Genomic DNA, 21,355 nt, shown 5'->3' on the forward strand with positions numbered 1-21,355 from the left:
GAACCTAGCACAATGCTTCTCACTAAATGAATATTTGATAGATATTTGTTAAATAAACAGGGAAAGGATAAACAACAAGGTCCTACTGTATAGCACAGGGGACTATATTCAGTATCTTGTAATAACCTATAATGAAAAGGAATATATTTGTGTATAACTGAATCACTATGCTGTACACCAGAAACTAACACAACATTGTAAACCAACTATATTTCAATAAAATAAATAAATAAATAAAAATGGAAAGAAAAAAAAGAATAAGGTATTAGAAAGCTCATTAAAAGGGGGGGTGGTTCATGGGAAGCTCAGAGTAAGGAGGCTAGATTGTTAACTAGTGGCCTCCCCATTGGCTGGTTGGCAGGAACTGGGTCATTTCTTTGGGGATCTGGAGGTTCCTATAACATCAGTCAGTAGCTGTCATTCTGTTCTCTCTAGCTGCTCAGTCTTCCCAGAGCGTCTAATTTTCTGCCTGGAGGTTGAGCCTGGTGCCTGAGGGGGTTAAAGGGACTAGATGCTGGTCCCAGGACCACACTTTGGGTGGTCAGGGTCTAGAGCAGTGCCGTCCGGTAGAGCTCCATGCAGTGGTGGACACGTTGCAGACCTGTACTGATCAACACAGGAGCCACAAGCCTCAATGTGAGATGTGGCTTGTGTGACTGAGGCACTGAACTTTTAATTTTACTTAATTCTCCTTAATTTCATTTAAATTTAGATGGCTACAGGTGGCTGTCATCGTGGACACTGCAGGTTTACCTTCTGATTCACCGCCTGTGGAGGGTGAATTTAGCATATTCTGCAGGCTGATGGGGGCCCACAGCAGGGAGGACAAAGGGAGGGGATGGAGTTGAGCTGCAAACTTCTCTTTCCAGCCCCTTGGCTTTTGGTGGCATCTGTGGAGTCTTCCTGGGGTTTCTTCGGTGCCATCAGCTTTTGTTGGTTTCCCCAGTCTGCTGGTTTGGGCCTCAGCCTTTTCCAGGCTGCTAAGTCACAGTCAGCCATCAGCTTTTCCAGCTTTCAAACTTGGACTGGCCTCTCTCCAGTGTGGTTGTTGTTTCTGGTTTCCCTTTGGCCCTGTGGATTTACACATCTTGATTCCTGTACTGTCATTCATGTCTGGGATGGGTGGATTTTAGGAGGAAGCAGAGATGAATTCTTGTGTTCCGTCTGCTCTGTTTGACCAGAAGTCCCTCCTGAGTTTTTTTAAAAGATAAAGATAGATCCCAAACTTCATTTCTCTCAAGATGAAGCAAACCAGAGTTTGTCCTTCTTACTTGTTATTTTCCTGTGGGCCGAGAGAAACCATCTCTGAGTCACTGCAGAGCCTGAGAGCTGCTGGAAGGGGTCAAAGGCTCTGCCTGTCTTGGGGGAGGGAGAGCCCGGCTGGCCCACTTAGTGTGTTTTCTCCATTCTGTAAAGAGATTGGTGGGCTCATGGAGGGGCCAGGCAGCCGAAAGGCATCCTTGCAAACTAGAGCTGGGCAAGGAGTGGACTTACCAAACTAAAGACGTTCTAAGCCCTGGCAGGGAGGATATTTAGAAAGGAAAAATTGAGAATGGTGACCAGTTAACTGGGCACATCAGTCCCACCAATGGGAACAAATCCTGGCCGGCAGGGCTGGAGTAGGGTGGTCTTTCAGGAAAGGATGAAACCAATGCATTTGTAGTTAGGTTGCAAGTAGGTGCTGAGACGTGAAATCATTTTGTGGGGCAGGGATAGAATCAGGCCTGTCCAGTTGCCTTCTGAGCCCACTCCTCACTCCCCATTCCCCTACCCAGCTGGCCCCGTGTCTCCAGGACTCCTCCTCTGCCCCTCTCACAGCACTTCTCACATGCTCCTTCCGCAGCTGTGCTCAGGCCTGCTCCCTGAACATGTCTGATCAACCCCCACACCCCCACAGCACTGGCCTGTGGGGTACATGTGTTCAGTCAGTGCAGGGCTGGGAGGCAGGTGTACAAACCTTGGGATCCAACAGATAAGAGTCTGAGTCCTATGCCCTAGGCTGAATAATGTCCCCCTCAAAGATATCCACGTCCTAATCCCCCAACCCTGTTTCTATGTTACCTTACATGGCAAAGGGGACTTGGCGGGTGTGATTAAGTTAAGTGAGGCAGGGATCCTGGATTACCTGGGTGGGGCCAATGTGATCACAAAGTCCTTCTAGGAGGGAGGCTGGAGAGTCAGAGAGAGAAAGGCACGATGATGGATACAGAGATCAGAAAGAGTGAGATGGGAAGATGCTACACTGTCAGCTTGAAGGTGAAGGTAGGGGCTGCAGGCCAAGGAATGCAGGTGGCCCACAGAAGTTAGAAGAGGCAAGGAAATGGTCTCCTCTAGAGCCTCCATTGGAGCCATCTTGATTTTAGCCCAGTGAGACTGATTTTAGGCTTCTGACCTCTAAGTTACCAGAAAATAAATTTGGATTATTTTCAGCTGTAATTTGTTACAGCAGCCATAGGAAACTAATGCATCGTAGCTCTGCTTTACATTAACACTGAGACCCTAGGTGAGTTACTTAACCTCTCCGAGCCTCAGGGGTATTTTATCTGGAAAACAGAGATAATGTTAAACAACAAGGTCCTACTGTACAGCACAGGGAGCTATATTCAATACCTTGTAGTGGCCTATAAGGAAAAAGAATATGAAGAGGAGTATATATATATATATATATATATATATATATATATAATTGAACCACTGTGCTGTACACCAGAAACTAACACAACATTGTAAATTGACTGTACTTCAATTTAAAAAAAAGAAAACAGAGATCATGTATGTGAGAAATTAGATATGAAGTACTTGGTAACTGACACAGAGTAAGCACCTGATCCACGGTAGCGGCCCTGTCTGTGGTTCCCATCATCATCATTGTCGTTACTGGTCATCTACCCTGAGATGTAAGTAAAGACTGGATGTTTTCCTGTTTGTCTAGACCTTCCTGGATAGAAAGGATAGAAGAGACAGGCCTATAGCTCTACCCCAGGAGTTCTCAACCAGGGTCGACTTTGCCTCCCAGGAGACATTTGGAAATGACTGGAGACATTTTTGGTTGTCATGAGTGGGGGATGCTACTGGCATCTGGTTGGAAGAGGTCAGGGATGCTGCTGAACATCCGGCAAAGCACAAGATGCCTCCACAACAAAGAACTGTCCCGCCCAAATGTAAACAGGGCCAAGGCTGAGAAACCCTGCTGTGTGCTGAGGTTGCTGAGGTTTTATGATGCCTCCTGGGCTCAAAATATCAACAGGTAGTAAGAAGAGTGAGGAGACTCCTGTACCAGCATGGCTGCTGACCCTCGGAGTGCCCCCAGGAAAATTGCTTACCTCCTAGAAGGCTTGGCAGCCACCACAGTTTGCAGGTAGATCTGAATCTGAATTCAGCACCTCCACTCATTTGCTGTTAAGACTGTGGGCAAGTCCTTAACCTCTCTGAGCCTCCATTCCTTCCCAGCAAAGTGGAGAGAAAAGACTTGCCTTGTTGTATTGATTAAATGAGAAAACATGTGAAAGCACAGTGCTCGGCACTTCTTGGCATCCCTTTGGATGTCAGTTCCCTTTCCTTCCTGACCGGAATGTTGGGGTGGAATGGGTTTCCTCTGACATGTTCATTTAGGGCATAAACTCTTGAACCTTGTGCCTTGTCTCCCTTGGGGACAGCAGGATACCTGGAGATTCATGTAGGAGCTCAGGCCCAGTCTGAGGACACTTGAGGGCTGGGCCCTTGGCCTGGACCCAAAAACCGAGGGGCAAATGGAAGGCACAGGTCATATTTCAGCTCTCGGTCAGTCTCAACCAAGACGCCCACTGGCCTCTTCCTCCCTCCACCACCTGGCACGGCCTGTGCCACCTTTTGGCACTAAGGATAAATCTGCTTCCTGACCACTCTCATCTGAGACTTCTATTTATAACTCTTTGTACATGAAACTTATCAGACTTGCAGGTCTTGGGCTAGAAGCTCCTTGAGTCACCATTCTTTACAATGTGGGCCACAAAAATCAGAAGCAAAGGATATTCAAGCCAGAAATTGATAGGTGAGTAAAGAAGACTTAATAGACGCGGTGGGCCTGGAACCCCAACTCTCAGATCCGCAAGCCACTGCTTTTCCCATAAGGCTGAACTACGATACTTATCAGCCACCTCTCTGTGAGCAAGGCTGGTCTAGGCATGAGCCCCACTAGATATTTACTGAAGGAAAGATTTTTAAGGGAAATAATCCCATTTCTCATCCGCTTTGCCCGAGCTCTAGAGATGTGATCCCAGTGGCCCTTCTTTGAATCAGCTCAGTGCAGTGTACATGGTGGGCTGGTTGAATGAATGACAGGGAAAATGGACAGAAGAACAGGTAGGGCGATGAATGTGGGTGCAGTGGATAGGTGGGTGCATGAGCAGATAGGAGAATGAAACAAGAAATGGACTTCCTAGTTTCTGGGAACCAACTACAAGGAACGTGTATTCGGTCTGTAATTGTGTATGGCCCCCACTTCAGGGAAGCATTATTCCAGTTCAGACCCCACCTCTGGGAGCTGTGACACACTATGGGACAGAGCCAAGCACAGGCAGGGCAGATGGAGTGGGAGAAGGTGATGTGGAACCCAGCAGGAATGGAGAATGTGGGAGGGGCAGACAGACTGGGGTGACTATGTGCTCAACAACACATTTGGAGGTTCCTACGGGTCCCATATGAAATGCTGCTGCCATGTCAAAACCCCTCTATGGAGTTCTCTTTGGTTTGTTCCAGTCTCAACTGCCTTCTAGGAAGGATTCCTGCCTTCCAGCCTGAATTGTACACATTGTCTTCCCACTCCCAATTCCCCCTGAGTCAGTATCTACAAAGAAAGATGAGCTTTTGGAAGACACTGGTTCTTGGGTTCAGCTATGAGTGGCTGTTCCATGGAATAGAACCACAAGTTGGAACGGCCCTTAGAGATCATCTCCACAGTAGGCCATTTTTACAGATGGGAAAACCAAGGTCTAGACAGGAGAGAAGACTTCCCAAAGTTATATGGCAAGTGAGTTGCAAAGGAGACCCAGGCCTCCTGATTCTCACCCCACCTTATGAATTCATTATTGCTCTTCCCCTGCCCACTCAGTGGCCCCCATGCCCTACCGGGCCTGTTAGGATCTTTGCCTCCCTGGGGGTGGTTTCACTATTTCTTCTGTTTCTGTCCTCATTGGAGATGGAGGAAAAGATTGAACCCTCTGGAAGTTCTGGCAGATCCCTTCTCAGATCCCCTCCTTGGGACACTGTGCTGCCTTGTCTGGCTCCCCAACCTCCCTGTCTGTACCTGAGCTTGACCACATGCAGCAAACACTTGATTCAAGTAGAGAATGGGCAGCGTGAGCTCCAAGAAGAGCAGGGAGAACATAGACTGGGGACAGAAGGGAAAGGAGCAGAGGGAATGGGACTGACAGATACCGATCACCCACCATCCACCAGGCACTGTGCTGGGCAGTTATGACATCTCATCTATTCTCACAACCCCACAAGATGGGGAGTGTTATTCCTGTTTCACAAATGAAAACACCAAGGCCTAGAGAAGTGGCTTGGCTTGTAGAGCTGGTGAGCAGGGAGCCCAAGGTTAAAACCCAGGTCTACTGGACCCCAAAGGCCTTGCTGGGTCCTGAGCCCCCAGACGATGTGCTCTGTCACAATGCTGTCAAGAGATCTCAGGAGCCACCCAGCAGGAGTGACAAGGTCAAGGGCTTAATGCAGAGTCCTGCACTTAAATTCAAAAAGACAGCGGCACAAGAGTGCAATGGAGTTCTGGTTACTAGACAGCAGCTCATCATCTTATTGTCCCTGTTCACAATGCGGCTGTTACTGCCTCATATTTCCACAGCACTCAGAGTTTAGAAAGTCCTTTCACTTAATGATCTTAGGGCTTTGACTGACCATAAACAAATATAAAAGTCTGAAAAAGGTTTAGGGGGTATACCAACAGGGTGCGTGCAGAGCAGTGTGCTGGGGCTGCCTGTAAAGCTAATGAGATATTTATTTGCATTAATCCAGTTTAATATCAATAGGTTTTGTGCACAGCCACTGTGCTAGAGGTATCACATGTTTTATCCCATTTAACTCTCATACGACCCTATGGAGTTTGTAATTCCTGTTTTACAGATCAGAAAACTAAGAACTGAAGAAAGTTGACTGAGGTCACACAGCTAGTAAATAACAGAATTCAGGCTCAGGTCTGATAATTATCTAAAAAGAAAAAAGTCATTCTGGACAGTTCAGGCCCCCTCTGGAATCACGTGTCCAGTTTGGGGGTTATATTTAAGGGAGACATTGACACAGAGAGAAAAGAAGAACCCACCCATGAGGGACACGGTCACTCTAAAGATGATTTGAAGGAGCTGAGAATATTTATCCCAGAGAAGAAAATCATCAGAGAACATACAACTGCTGTTTTCAAGGGCAGAAATCTCCTCTGCTTAGAAACATGTTAGGTTCCCACAACACTAACGGACCATTTGCTGGTTAAGTTCAAAGGGACATACTATAGCCACCTGCTATCGCCACCTGCTGGTGGGAGGTAATATTGTTGTGCTGATTGCAGCTCGCATAACTGTTCCACCCATCCAAGTCTGAGTTTAACTTTTCATACACAGAAGAAGTGCTTTTAAACCTGATGGCTGTCATGTGTAAGAGGTAGCAGATTACCTTTAGGGGAAGAGAATTAGGATCAATGGCTAAAAATCAAAAGGGGAGAGATTTTGGTTCCAAAAAGAAGGTTAATTTTCTGATAATTGAAACATCCCAGTAACTCAAGGGACTGCCTGGGAGTAATGAGGTTCTTGTCTGTGGAAGACACCAAGTCATGCTGAGCCTCCCATCTCTGAGATGAATGGGAGAAATTAATCCCAATGTTTTGGTGAGTCTCAGGCTTTCATGGCTTACCTATTCTGAGTTACAGTTGGTCATTTGGGTAGGGGTCTACCAGGGTTGAGAGTATCTTGTTTGTCTTATCCAGGGAGGAACTTAGATTAGGCTAGAAGGAGGGAGGGTACCTGGAGGCAGAGCAAAAGGGGGAGGTATTTTGGACAGGTGGAGTCTGGTAATATATATCCTTCAGATATGGCCCTGACACTTGCCCAAGGAACAGTCAGAGAGGAGTGGCTCAGTGAATAAATGGTCATGACCTTCCATCACTTCCTGAGCTGACCTCCCACACAGGGCCATTCATAAACAACCCAAGGGAACAACAGTTCCTTGTATATTCTGCAAATGTGATGAAGGCTCTGCTGGAGACAGAGGTTCAGAGTGTAGCCAAGGGCAGGGACCAGTCAGGTAGGACCAGTCTGGGGCAGGGCTAGATAGAGGACTCTGGCCTGAGAGTTTTCTCATCAAAGCCCTACGTGGATTTGGGATGCAACCGAGTGAGTTTATGGAACAGGGGCTGTGAAATCAGAGAAACTCAAGCTTGAATCCTAGTGCAGCTACATATTAGCCTTGTGACCTCAGATTGATTTCTTCTCTGAGTCTCAGTCTCCTCATCTGTAAAATGGGCACAGTGACTGCACCCTCGTAACCAGATAGGTATAGAATTAAATGAGACCTCCCACTGAGTGAAGTGCCTGGGGCACATAGTATATCATCATCATCATCATCATCATTATTATTATTATATTAACCTGTCGATGAAAATCAGCCTCACCTTCCTGTACATTCCCCATTTTCAGTGACCATGGACCCTGGTCATGGGCTCATTTAATACTGAAATCCCCCTGCTGGACTGCACTTGGTTAACAAGAATTGCTGGGGCCCCACACATGAAAACACCCACATCCTTGGCCGTCAATGTTCCACCACCCTCCCTCCCACCTTCTCTGATGTGGCAGGAACAGAGATGCAATTGAGAGACCTCAGTTCTTAGATGAGGCAAGATATGTTCCGGGATTACTCCGTGTTCTCTCAGGAAGAAGAGTAGCCGGGCCCATCTGAAAGGGAGTCACACCTGGAACTTGGCACCCAGGCGGTCACCCTGAAGGACCTGCAGAGGAGCCTGTGTCCTGCTGGCCTTAGGCGGCTCCATTACTGGCCAGTATGTGTCTGTGTGTGCATGTGTGAGGTTTCTGTAGTGGCTGGGCATGGACTCCCCCGGATGTGTACCAGGGAGCAGGTGGTGCAGAGGGAGGGAAGGTACAGGCTTTGAAGTTTGCAAAGCTGGGTTTGTACACCAAGCCTGCAGCTTCCAGGCCATATGAGCGTGGAAAGTCTCAGAGTCCTCATTTGAATCAAGGGGAGGAGAGAAACTAGTTTACATGGCATTTGCTAATTAAATCAGAGGGTGGATTAAAACATATCCGGCACAAGGTCTTGGCGTGTGGCAGGCACTCGGATGGTGGCTTCGGTCATTTTTGTGCATGTTGGCTTAACGGGGGATGTGTCCGTGGTCGGGTTTGGTTTATCTAGGGATTATGCCATGTCTCTCTCCTGAAATGACCTTTGATCACTGGCCACCTGTTTGCCTCTCTTTTCTGTTTTTAAAAGGAATTGCGAAAAGGCATTACTGGTGAGTCTTCTCAGCTTGATGTTGGTGAGGACAGAAGCAGTTTAGGCAAATACTTTAAAACTCTTTATGTGCTGAGATGGGGAATGTGGGGGGAGGGGAGGGTCAGGCACCTCTCCTTGGGAGTGGGAGCAGGGTAGGGGAGTGGGGGTTAGGGAAGGCTTTTATTCCATATTCTCATATTAGTCCATATTTATTTTTATGGAAAGAATTTGTTTTCCTTTTTTGAGCTCCAGATCCACCTGTCTCTAATTAGTTCAGCAAATATTTACTAATACCCACAAAAATACTAAGAATTGCCATTTACTGAGCACTTAAAAGCGCTTTCCATACTTAACCTCTAACCCTCAGTTCCCTTGGGAAAAGCTACCTCATTTTACTAACAGCCAACCAAGCTGGGAGAAGTTCAGTTACTCACTCAAGTCCTGCCACCGGCAAAGGTGAGAGGAGCCAGACTTATTATCTAGGGGAGGCAGATGGATGTGAAAAAGAACCAGAAACAGTCACTACCTCAAGGACCTGACAATGAACATGGAAAGTTAACTTCCATACACAGCAACTGAGCAACAGGCTGGGGTGGTGCTTCTTTGCAGAATGCTGCCAGTGGCAAATGGAGGGCAGGATGGCTAATTCTGTCTGGCCGGAAGTCTTCCCGGAGGTGACTGGGCTGAGTCTTGAAGGCTGTGTTCATTTTGGAGGTGGGGGAAGGGTATATAGCTCAGTGGTAAAATGCATGCCTAGCATGCAAAAGGTCCATGAGGTCCTGAGGTCAGTCCCCAGTCCCTCCGTTAAAAATAAATAAATAAACTGAATTACCCCCACCCCTCCCTGAGAAAAACCAAACCAACCAAACAAACAAACAAAACCCATTTTGGAGCTGGAGAGCTGGCAGTGTAGCATGACCGGCCAAGTCAGGCCTGTTTAAGGTGGTCGGGTGACAGGAAGCCCAGCCAGGATGGGAGGTTGGTTGGTGTGGGGAGGTCCGGCAGAGCCACACCTGGAGGGGTCCTTGAGGGAGCCTGAGGATCTGGTCTTTGGGAGGAGGGGACAGACAAAGCTGGGGGTGGGGGGTTTAGGCAGAGTCCCAAGGCTTCAAGGAGGGCAGAGAAAGTAAAGGCAGAGCCATCCTGTGGTTGACAGGGCCTGTCCTGTCCATACCTGGTCATTCTGAGGCTCCTGTTGGGGACTTGGAGGGGTCGGGGGACAGGCCCACAACCACCAGAGCCCCTAGCCTGGTTGCAGATGACCTGACCCCAGTGGAGCAATGCTGACCCCTGTTTCCATAGTGAGCTGGCTGAGCCGAGAGGGCTGCAGCCCAGAGGCGAGGACTCTCAGCAGAGGCCCACTGTGAGGACCGGGGAGGCCAGAGCCTGGGGCAGCAGCCGAGACAGCAAAGACCAGGAATGGCGGGGGAGGATGGAGTGGTCCATTGTCCCAGCAGTTTGGCAGAGGAGCCAAGAGTCTGAAACAGAGGGTGGAAACAGCCAGGGAAGGGCTTTCACTGCCAGACATAGAAGGGTAGGTCCTGGGGAGACGATTGTTTTTTGAGCCCCAGAACGATGTGATTAAGACCACAATCTCTGTCTCTCACCAGAATGTGAGCTTCTGGAGGCCAGGAATTTGTCTTTTATTTCACTAGTATCCCCAGCACCGAGCGCAGCATCAGTCACTGAGTAGATGCTAGACTGTATCTGTTTATTGAATACATTCACCCACAGTATACAATGTTTATGGCTACATACCTATGTAGAAAACATTTTAAAACTGAGGAAAAGAATACACAGTAATGGTCAAGGTAGTGGTTACTTTGGGGAAGGGAGGAAATGGCATTGAAATGCAATAGGAAAGGAAATTCAACTGTTTTTTTTTTTTAAAGCAAACTGAAGAAAATATGATTGCAAACCTTTGTTGAATCTGAGTGGTTCATACATGACCTATTACATTATTATTCATAATTTGAAAATATTTCTTACTTTTAAAAAGGAAACAAATTTATGCACAAATATTTTGTTAAATGTATGGAATATTTCTTCTACAGAAGATGGAATGACTGTGATGAGGCCTTGTGGCTTCTTAGGATTACAAATAGACCTGGATAATCCTTCCCTTGACGGAGATCCTTCGTGGGCTTCTAAATTGTCAGCCATTCTCGAGCAGAGAAGCAAAGCCTGATTTGTTTCCCTTCTTTTCTTGTTGCCTGTGGTTCAGGGTAATTGTTTGTAATATCATTACCTAGAATGTAATTCTTGGAGGAGGCTCTCAACACTCGTTTCTCGTCGTGTGACATCATACCTCCTGACTCACTCCTCAAGTACAAGACGACAGGATTGTGAATTTTGATTCCTCTTGGTGTCAGGGGAAGAAGACACACTGCGCACTCAGACTGTTTGGGTCCAAGCTCCACATCTTCTTAGCTGTGTGACTTTGGTCCATTCACTCAACCACTCTGAACCTCAGTTTCTCAGCCGCAAAATAATGTGATGATTGAGAGGATTAAATGAGGTGGTAGATGTCATGTGTGACGGCACCTATGACAGCCTGGTGTGGGGGAGATGCTCTCTTCCCATTGAGGATTTTGTGCAACCGACCTGTGTTCTCTCTCCTCTTGCTGCACCCCCCACCCCGCCCCAAACCATGCTCATCCTTCAAGCCCTGTTAAAATTTATCTCCTTGAAATATTCTTCACAACCCAATGGCTCATGTCACTGACTGTTTAATAATCATAGTTTTTTCACCTGATTTTTTCTCCCCTCCTTAGATTGTAACGCTTCTGAAAGCAGGAATACCATTTCAGGTGTCATTGTAGGGTGGCCAGAGTCCCACCAGCATGAGACGTAGACACCCGGGGTTCAATTCTAGTAGATAAACTTGGAGCTCCAAGTAGCACCGAGGACTTCAGTTTAACAGTAAAATGTCAACAATAACCTGCCTCATACAGTTTGTAGAAGATCAATTTAGACATTCTGTGCAAAACATAGTTAGGAAGAGTTTAATAAATATTGTTGAGTGAATTGAAACTGCTTTGAAAAATGCAGTTCTTTACAAACGTCAGACCTGATTTTTAATTCCCCATAATGTATAATAAAAAGAACTTGTGTTTACTTGCTGGTAAGAGAAACTGCATACTTAAATCTTTTCTCCAGTCATCCAGATGAAGACCAACAGAGCCACCATACAGGGATAATCAAACTTACTCTGGCTTTAAACAAAATTCCATCTTCCTTCTCACCAGGTCGAGATGACCACAGCCACCCCTTTGGGGGGTACCACCTTCTTCTCATTGAACATGACCACCAGAGGAGAAGACATTCTGTACAAGAGTAAGGTCAACTTGGCTGGGCAGCCAGGGGAGGGAGGGTGGGACAGGTATCCTGGTCAGCAACTGGTGTAGAGGGCAAGAGGTGGGCTCTGGAGACAAGCTGCCTGGGTCTCAGTCTCAGTGATACTGAGTGACCCTGAGCGCATGACTTCACTGCTCTGGGCCTGTTTCCTCATCTGTAAGTTGGGGGTATTAACGCAGCTACCACATAGGTAGGCGTGAGGGGTAGAGGGGATAATCCACGTAAAGAGCTTAGAAGAGCCTCCGTGCATGTGAAGCATACAAGTACCTAATGAGTATTATTATTACTACTACTTCACTATTATTTTCTTTAGAGAGTTTGGGGGTTTAGAGGGCAATGGGGATTCGAATTTCATGTAAAATGTTCCAACATAAGTCACCTTAAAATGCAGCTACGTTTTTTTAAACATCTTTATTGTGGTAGGAGTCCTATACAGTAAACTACACGTATTTCAGATGTACAATTTGATGAATTTTGATAGATGTATACACCAAAATGCAACTACTTTTATATTATTTTGGCAAAGCAAAAACATCCCATTAATTTACAAAGGAGTAAATGAATGTGTGGGAAGATTTAGTCCTGGGGAGACATTTGCCAGGAACAAGGGGTCCCCAGAAGGAAACATTTGAGGACCACTCTTCAGAAAACCAATTGATTGTATTGGGTGAAGTTTGGGTCCATTTCAGTCATCTCAGGTGACTTGGTACATACCTCTGTGAATGCAACAGGCCTCCCGACTCTGTGTTCACTGTGCTGAACAGTGAGAAACAGCTCCAGGCTGTAGTCCTGGCAGGAAGCTGGATTAATGGCAGGACGTGTCTCTTCCACGGAGACCCAGGAAGGGTCGCTCTTGAGACAGGGTCCCACATGTTAGGCCGCTCTTTGCTGGGTGAGGAGCCCTGCCAAAGTACGTCTCAAAACATTTTTGAAGGGAAATGCAGGGTAGAGAGAATCACTGTCAGCAAGAGGAGAATTAATACTGCTTTTATTTAACTAAAAGTAATGGTTCGCAACTAGACAATTTTGCCCCCTAAATAGGGTTGCCAGATTTAACAAATAAAAATACAGGACACCAGTTAAATTTGAATTTAAGGGAAGCAATGAATGGTTTTTTAGTATAAGAATGTACCATGCAATACTTGAGACATACTTAAAAATTATTCATTGTTTGTCAAAACTCAGAATTTAGATGGGTATCCTGTATTTTATCTGGCAACCCTACCACCAGGGGACATTTGGCCATGTCTAGAGACATTTTTGGTTGTCACACCTGGTGGGGAGTGGGAAGAAGTGCTGTTGGTATCTAGTGAGTAGGGGCCAGAGATGCTCTAAACACCCTGCAATGCACAGGACAGCCTCACAACACCGAGTCATCCAGCCAAGGCTGAAAAACCACTGGACTCCCCAGGAAGGAAAGATAAACAAATTACTCCATAATGGATTTCCCACCCCTTCCCTTTTTTCCTCCCAGTCTTTCTTTCTATGAATAATTGCACAGTTTTTTTAAGTAAACCTTTTATGAAAAAACATTACATATATTTGAAAAAGTACACAAATTATAAGTGTACAGCTGGATAATTTTCACAAAGTGCACACAGCTGTGTCACCAGCCCCCAGATTAAGATGCAGGCCACCCTCAGTGTCGCCGAAGTTCTGGTGCCCCTTGCAATCACTATCCCTGACCCCTCACTCCAGGGGACCCATCGTTCAGACTTCTACCACCATAGATTAGTTCTACCTGGTTTTGAACTTTGTATAAATGAAATCATACCATGCACACTCTTTTGTATCTGACTTCTTTTGCTTAATGTTATGTTTGTTTGCACATGTTTTAATGGTTGCAACATAATGTGTATGTGTGTATATAATATATTCTATTTTCCATATTTTATATCTAAAGTGTTCCATATACCATAGTCTTCAAGTCTTTATATCATTATTTAAATTATAGTATAATATTTCTATGGGATAAGTGTGCCATAGCTTACTTAACTATTCCCATATGAAGAATATTAATAATGTAATAAACATTTTCATTCATACAGTTTTTTCTGTATTTGGGATGATTCCTTGTGATCAATTGCCTAGAATCAAACAGATTGGTTTGAAGTATGAATCTTTTTTAAATGATTCTTGAGGTTTTCAGTATCAGTTCTGGCAAGGATACTGATCTTGAACCTAAACCTAAAATGAGAGTTTGACTTTGGGACTGGCAGCTGATATTGAAATTAGAATCTGAGATATTAAGCTACAAGGACATTCATCATAGCCTTGTTTTTAATAGTGTCAAATTAAACACAACATGAATGTCCTCAACAAACAATTGGTAAACAAATTATGGCACATCAAAATGATGGAGTACCATATAGCCTTCAAAAGTCATAAAGAAAAATACATAATTACATAACAAGATGATCAGGATGTTTTGTTATAAAACAGTACATGGAAATGATTCCATCTTTATCAAGTGCATATTTTTCCATATTTGTGAATACTTCCTTAAGATGGATTTTCAGACATAGGATTAATAAGTTATTCAGAAAGATGATAGATATTTAATATGCGTATGTGCAAAAACATGACCACATTTGTGAATGGAGACATGTAGACTATCAGTGGTCCTTGGGGCAATGAGGACTTCATCCTCCCCTTCTTTTTGGCCTGTATTTATGTTTTCAAAATTATCTACAAAAATCACGTATTACTTTAACATGATCAAAAAGAGGGAAGGGTGTTTTGCTGGCCTGTTTCACAAAAAAAGTTTGAAGCTATGTTGGGGCTGATAAGAACAGGACTTGGCCAAAGGCAGACTTTTGGCAGGTAATGTGCTAAGGATGTGGCCCTCCAAGCCCCACGGGGGTAGAGGTGCACTGCAGCTATAGATGTGACTGTCCTGGGGACAGCAGCAAGTGTCCCAGGACATCGCATTTCCTCCTCCCCTTGACCCAGTGAGGATGTGAGGTGCCACGGTACGGGTACCCCTCAGTCTCCGAATCCTTCCCTGCAATTCAGTTGGCACATTTGCCGTCTCTGCTCCTTTCTTCTTGGTAGGTTCTGGAGCCATTGTTGCTGCCATCGTGGTGGTTGTCATCATCATCTTCACCGTGGTTCTGATCTTGCTGAAGATGTACAACAGGTATGGGATGCCCTGGGATTTGGAGCTGTCTGGTCCCTTCAGTAATGTCAGAATGGATGAATGATGTCAGAATGAGTCCATCGTCAAATGCTCTAATCCTCTGTGGGTCCTTTTTTGATGTCTGTTCTGCTAGAAAAACTTGACAGTGACCAAATACTTTTGTACTTGGAGAAATATTTTTGAAAATATCATAATGATAATGACCTTGAGCTCTGTGGTAAACTCTTGTATGTAATTTACAGATAATAGAGGAATGTTTTAATCCTCTTCTTTTGGGGAGCCCTCTGCTAGGTTGTACTGAGTGAACCACATGAGTATTTGAGGTGACAAACCCTGGAATGTACGTACTCACAACTTTACTTTCTGGGGCCAAATAAGAGGAAATAAAATAATAGAAATTGATCACAGAAAGAAGAAATGTTGTGATATCACCTTAAGTGTTATCACCTCTAGTCACAACTTTGCTAGAAGGTTATTCTTTTCGGAGAAGAAATGAAAATTAAAAAACTAAACACAATTGCACCACCGAAGACCTGGAAGCCATTGAAAAAAATGATATCGTAAAAAGGTATTTATTGATGCAGAAAGCTGTTGACAATGTATTGTCAAAATTTACAAAGCAGTATGTACATCGTGATCATACACGTGGGTTACACACATCACCACCCCAGGAAGGCGCAAATGACACACAGCAAGATGTTAACAAGCAGTATGTCTGCATAATGGCATTGCTAGTAGGTTAGTTGGTTGGTTGGTTTTTGCAGGGTCAGAGGTGTGCATCTCCACTCATGCATTGTTTTTGTAATAATATGAATGTTATGTATAAAGGTAGCTAAGAGTTACTGTTCTCCTACTATGTGCTGAGCATGGTTCTAATCTCCTTACGTGTATTAACTCATTTAATCTTCATAATAACCCCACAAGATGGGTACTTCTCTATCCCCAGTTTTATAGACGTGCAAGAGGCACAGGAAGATCAAGTAAGATGCCCAAGTTTACTCAGCCCTAAGTGGCAGATTTGGGATTCAAACCCAGTCCATCTGGTTTCAAAGAAAATACTTCCACCAGTACACCAGTATATTATAATGATGATGATGATAATAATAATAATAATAATAATAATAATAATAATAATAATAATAATATTTCAGACATCATTTTTTAAATCTTTGGGGTATCACAATTTGGGTCTGTTCTAAACCAGGAAGTGGCGTCAGACCCCGATGTCTGCCCTCCATTCCTCTCCATTATTGCTGGAGCTCTGAGCCCCACTTCTAGTTTGTAATTTGAATAGAGACTCCTCCACTCACCCCTCCCTGTTTACAGTGACGCCTGGGCTGGGAACTGAGAGACTGGGGTTCCGTCTTTGGTTTGTCAAAAGCAAGCGAGTCATTTACCCGTTCTGTGCCTCAATTTTGTCATCTTTAAAATAGGAGGATCTCCACGTGTGATCATCATGTCATGGTTACACTGAAGAATGCCCTTGTTCTCAGGAGTGAAGTGGCATGTCTGCAACGAACTCACAGATGGTTCACAATTTTTAAAAACTCTGTGTATGTGTGTGGGTGTGTAAATAGGGAAAGGGAAATAAATCAAGTGTGGCAAATTGTTAACAATTTGTCGACTTCAGAGAAGGGTATGCACGCATTAATTGTACAATTTGTGCAACTTTTCTGAGGATTTGAAATTTTGAAAAAAGACATGATAGGTCAACAAGATGAAATTTCACCTGGACACTAGACTTACTGATTGTTGTTAGCCCCTGAATTTTATGGCACGTGAAATGAAACCTAGGATGTCCCTTGTAAGTATATTCTCTTCTCAGCTATGTGAAAAGTTCTTAAATATTTCCAGCAGCAAACTCAGCAAACATCATGAGGCTGCAAAATGTAACTTACAACTCTGAACAGAAAAAAACATAATATCTTCGTTTGGTCATTAATAGCCACCTATCTGACACTTTACTCATTCATTAATAGGAAAAAATAAAATTAAGTACCTAACCTAAGTTAAACAAAAAACTGAAGGGACAGACTAGCTGGTCTAAGATCTCTTCTAGCTGTAAAATGCTGTGGTTGGCAATTAAGCAACATGATTTAATGACCATCTACATTAATCTCCCCACTGAAGCTATAGTCACAGCCCGTTCCCCAGGACATATGGGGGATGACTTAACCGTGTGTGTGTTTCATTATAGGAAGATGAGGACAAGGCGGGAGCTGGAGCCTAAAGGCCCCAAGCCAGCGTCCCCTTCTGCCCTGGACCCAAACAGCAACAGCAGCCAACACCCTGCAACTGTGACCTTCAGCCCTGTTGAAATCCACGTGGAGACTCGGTGACACCCACCCTGGAGCTGTCTCGGCCACTATCCAAAGAGCCTTCAGTCAAGACCAAGAAGCACATTTCTCCGCCGGCAGCTTCATTCTAAGTTCCTTCCAGTCAGGTCAACAGGGGCATCTCTTATGCGACCCCTGATGCTTCAGGCAACCCCTAACCCCATCCTGCCCTGCCCCACCCCAACTCGGTCCATATCCCTCCTGCCACCCTTCCAAAAAACTGTGGAACATTCTTTCATCATCTGAGGAGGTAGAGCTATGTTGGGAATCCACTGATGTGGGTTTGGTGGTCTCCCCCCAAACACAATAGCTAGACAGACAGACAGACAGGCAGACAGCCCGCCCAGGAGTCTTCTGGTCTGGAGTCAGGGGTCAGGGCATGTTCCTGAGAGAGTCTGCCCTGGGATTATATCAGAATAAGGACCATATCCACAGCTTTGCAGAGCAAAATATTCAAGCCCATAGTCAGGCATTGGGGAACTAACTTGGACTAACTAGCCAGAAAACCAACTTGCTAATTTAGAACTTGTTTTAGTACTAGATGACCGCTAGCACCACATGACAACTGGTCAGCACATTTCCCTCTTTAGGAAAGGTTATGGGAAGAACTGGAGTCTTCTCCAAAGGCATCTACTTCTTTAGCGAATAGTCAGATAGAAGGCATAGGATGACCCTGAGGAAGGAAGAATGGCTTCTAGGTTGAAAGCTTGTTGCAGTGTCCGTGGGCCTGGAATGAGCCTGGCTGCTGGTCAGGGTCCTTCTTCCCCCTCCCCGCCCCCGGGGCTGGATTAACCTTGACTCAGTCTCACTTCTCGCCTTCCTGATATTTGGACTTGAAGTAGTCCTCAGTCTTCAGTTATCGCCTTGCCTCCAAGGTCCAGTGTTTGGAGACTGATTAGATTACAGTTCTATTTGTGTTACCTCTGCCCTTCCTGGTCACCTTGCAAAGATTCAGGACATATTCAAAATACCACATTCACAAACCCTTTCTCTGGACAGAGATCATCTCTTTGACTCCTTAGCCTGGAGAGCAATCTATTAATAGGGGAAAACATTTTGGGATTAGGAAGACTTGCCTTCCAAGCCCCATGGTTGTGTGGCTCGGAAAAGTGCCTTGACCCCTCCGTATGCTGTTTCCTAACCATGAAATGGGAATAGCATCTGCCTCACTGGGTGCCAAGTCAAGGACTTAGTAAAGCAGCTCGGGTGGTGCCTGGCACCCAGCAGATGCTTTAAAAATGGGAGCCAGCATTATTATTACGGATTTCTTCCATTGTTAGACATACGTTTGTTCCCATTTTAATGAATCTGAAATTAGAATATGTCTTAAAATTGATGAGTCCATTCATGAGGTTGTCTTTTTTTTCTCTCTCAAAAAGCTGATTTTTAATCAATTATATGTTTTACAATTGAAGACATCTTGGATACAGGTAATAAATCTGTATTCTGTTAGAGAAAGTGACACCCTCTGACACTCTACTTTAAATTCTAGGAGTCTCTCTTTCTTGGGGTTAGAAGTCCTTTTTGAGGGAAAATTGAGGCTCCAGAAAGTAAGAAGCCTGACTGAAGGTCATACAGTTCATGTCATCCCACTGCAAAAGTGCTCCCTTGACTGTGGAGAAATACTGGCAAATTCTTTCTCCTCAGACATCTTTTCTCCTAACTGTGTTTAAATATCCACCAAGCACCAGATACTTTGCAAAGTGCTTTCCCATAAGTTATCTCATAGGATCTATTTTTCTCAATAACCCTGGAAAGTATTATTTTTTCCATTTGCCAATAAGAATTTCAAACTCAGAGAGATACACTCTCCTAAAGTCACACAGCTAGCAAGTTGCAAAGACAAGACTCAAACCCAGGCCTCTCTGACTCCAAAGTCCATCTTTTGGTGATGTCACACTCTTCCCTAACATCCTGGCTCAAAGAACATGGATTCTTTTGTGAGATGAACAAGAGGAGGACAGGCTTGTCCATGTGTCCGAGTGGAGGTCAGCGGGTCTAGCTTCCACACCCTAAGTGGAGCAAAACCACTTTAGTAGCCTCCTTTGAGCCTCCAGTTGTAGCCACCAGGGGCCCTTTCTGAACCCATTCAGGCTCTTAGGAGTCCTGCATCATTCCTCCTACTACTAAGGCCAACGAGCAAAGGATGAGATGGCCTCGAACCAGGACAAAGCCATTTAATGACTCAAACCCCAGATAGATATGTTTCCCAAATGTATTCTTCTTTAAAAAAAAAAAATTGTTTGGAATGTTCTAGCCCTAAAACCAAACTCTTCTGCCCACAGTGGACTCTTCCTGGAATGACTAGAGGAAGTACCCTCTAGTATACGTTCTTTTGCTAAAGAAAGCTTGGAAATGAAAGAGGGGGAGGTAGAGAGGTTGTCGGGGAGGCAAAGAAAAGGGTGATAGTGTTTTGTTTTTGACTAATGAAGATAACTCAGTCATCATCCTTTAAGGGCTCCTGTGTACCAAGTGAGGTGCTACTAAACACAGTAAGTCGTGGCCCCTGCTCTCACAAAGCCTGCAGCTGGCCTCCTGAGGCAGGGGTTGTGCAACACTGTCATTATCATGTTTCTGACAGGTGCCTTTCCTAACCAAGCAGGTGCTGCCTTATTGGGTCACTGAATCAGTAAATGATATTAAATGCTTAAAGAAAAAATGTCTAAAAATAAAAAGGTTTAAATCAAACATTTGTTTAGTTGATTTCAATTAAGTTCAGAGCTGACAGGTACCTCTTCTAAAAACTTCCTTTCCCTGACAGTATAAATAGGGCGCTGCGGGAAAGCCGGAGCTGTCTCAAACGTTGCGTTCTCCCTTCTAAAGGATGGAGGAAAAGTGGGTTGCCATCAACAGACCTTTCCGTGAGGTAGAAACCTTGCTAACTTGATTAAAGTTTACCAAAGGAATCCTATCACAGCCTGCTGTGACCATCAGGCATGCTGAGATGCCAAGATTTGGGGACTCCCAAGACTGTGGGAGGCATTAGAATGGAACCCAAATTACCAATAATGATGTTTCCCACTAACTAAGCTCCTACTGGGTGCCAGGTATATACTGAGCCCTTTCTACCCACCAGCTCCTTTAACCATTACCATTAGCCATCCTTATTTCTATTTTTTGGATGAAGAAACAGGTGCAGGGAAGTAGCTTGTCTTTCGGTGATGGCAGTGAACATTTGTCCTTCTTTTGGACGTGTTGAGTTCATTTGGCTAGTCTAAGAATTAAATGGACACAAGACAGATTAACGAGAAGGAGAAAATTAATTCATATGCACAGAGGTCTCATAGAAATGGGAAATGGGACCCGTGAAGTGACCAAAGCAGGCTGTTTATGCAAGTATCAGTTTCAGACAAAGGAACAATTATTTGTGAAGGTTTAACAAAGCAAAGGGGCTCATGCTTTGGGTCGCAGACTAATGAAGAAGTAACAATGTTTGTATATACAGCCGTCTTAGCCTTGAATTCCCTAACTCTGTTGATAAAGATGCTTTCTGTCCTCTTGGTACAGGGAAGATACTTTCACATGGGAGGTTTATTTCCCACTATCAGGGAGAACAAGAGGTGCAAGAGAGGTGTTTCTTTTTTTAATATCATTTGTTTCCCACCAGCTATCTCTCAAGTAACTTTAGTTCAAAATAACCAATAAGCCATTGTGGCATATATTGGGGCAGGCTACTCAGAGGTCCAGCAATGACCGTTCCTGTGTTTGGGAAGTCCTCTACTTTAAGATGCAGGACCACCTCCTGCTATAAAAGCTGAAAAGTCCAGACACTCATTTTCTTGGAGTCCCTTGCAGCTAGGGTGAGGTCACATGACCTAGACTCTGCCAATCAGATGCTCCTGCCACGGACTTTGAATCCAGAAGTCGATAACATCAATGGATATAGGAACTGTGCAGAATCTGCTCTGGGGGCAGGGGTGTTGGTACCTCCATCTCAAGAGGTGGCCACATCAGGGCTTTGAGCAGCGGTGGCAGGGCATCCATGAGCCCAGACCCAGTGTCCATGGAGCTGGCTATGTGCCCAACAAGG

At 44.8% G+C, this 21,355-nt stretch overlaps 1 protein-coding gene across 2 annotated transcripts in view; it reads left to right on the top strand.

The window, feature by feature from the left end:
• NCMAP (non-compact myelin associated protein) overlaps positions 1-20,008 on the top strand; it is a 38,739-nt gene extending 18,731 nt beyond the window's left edge. The window contains exons 1-4 of one of the 2 annotated variants that reach the window (XM_032495497.1): positions 7,905-8,041; positions 11,742-11,829; positions 14,905-14,989; positions 17,187-20,008. In XM_032495497.1, coding sequence (XP_032351388.1) covers positions 11,748-11,829; positions 14,905-14,989; positions 17,187-17,328 — 309 coding nt within the window. In that variant the 5' untranslated portion in view covers positions 7,905-8,041; positions 11,742-11,747 and the 3' untranslated portion in view covers positions 17,329-20,008. Of the gene's footprint in view, positions 1-7,904; positions 8,042-11,741; positions 11,830-14,904; positions 14,990-17,186 lie in introns of those variants that run through there. The other variant, XM_032495496.1, reaches the window with a different exon arrangement.
• Positions 20,009-21,355: the final 1,347 nt, after the last annotated feature.

Source organism: Camelus ferus, chromosome 13 (genome assembly GCF_009834535.1).
Source record: "Camelus ferus isolate YT-003-E chromosome 13, BCGSAC_Cfer_1.0, whole genome shotgun sequence".
NCBI lineage: Eukaryota > Metazoa > Chordata > Mammalia > Artiodactyla > Camelidae > Camelus > Camelus ferus.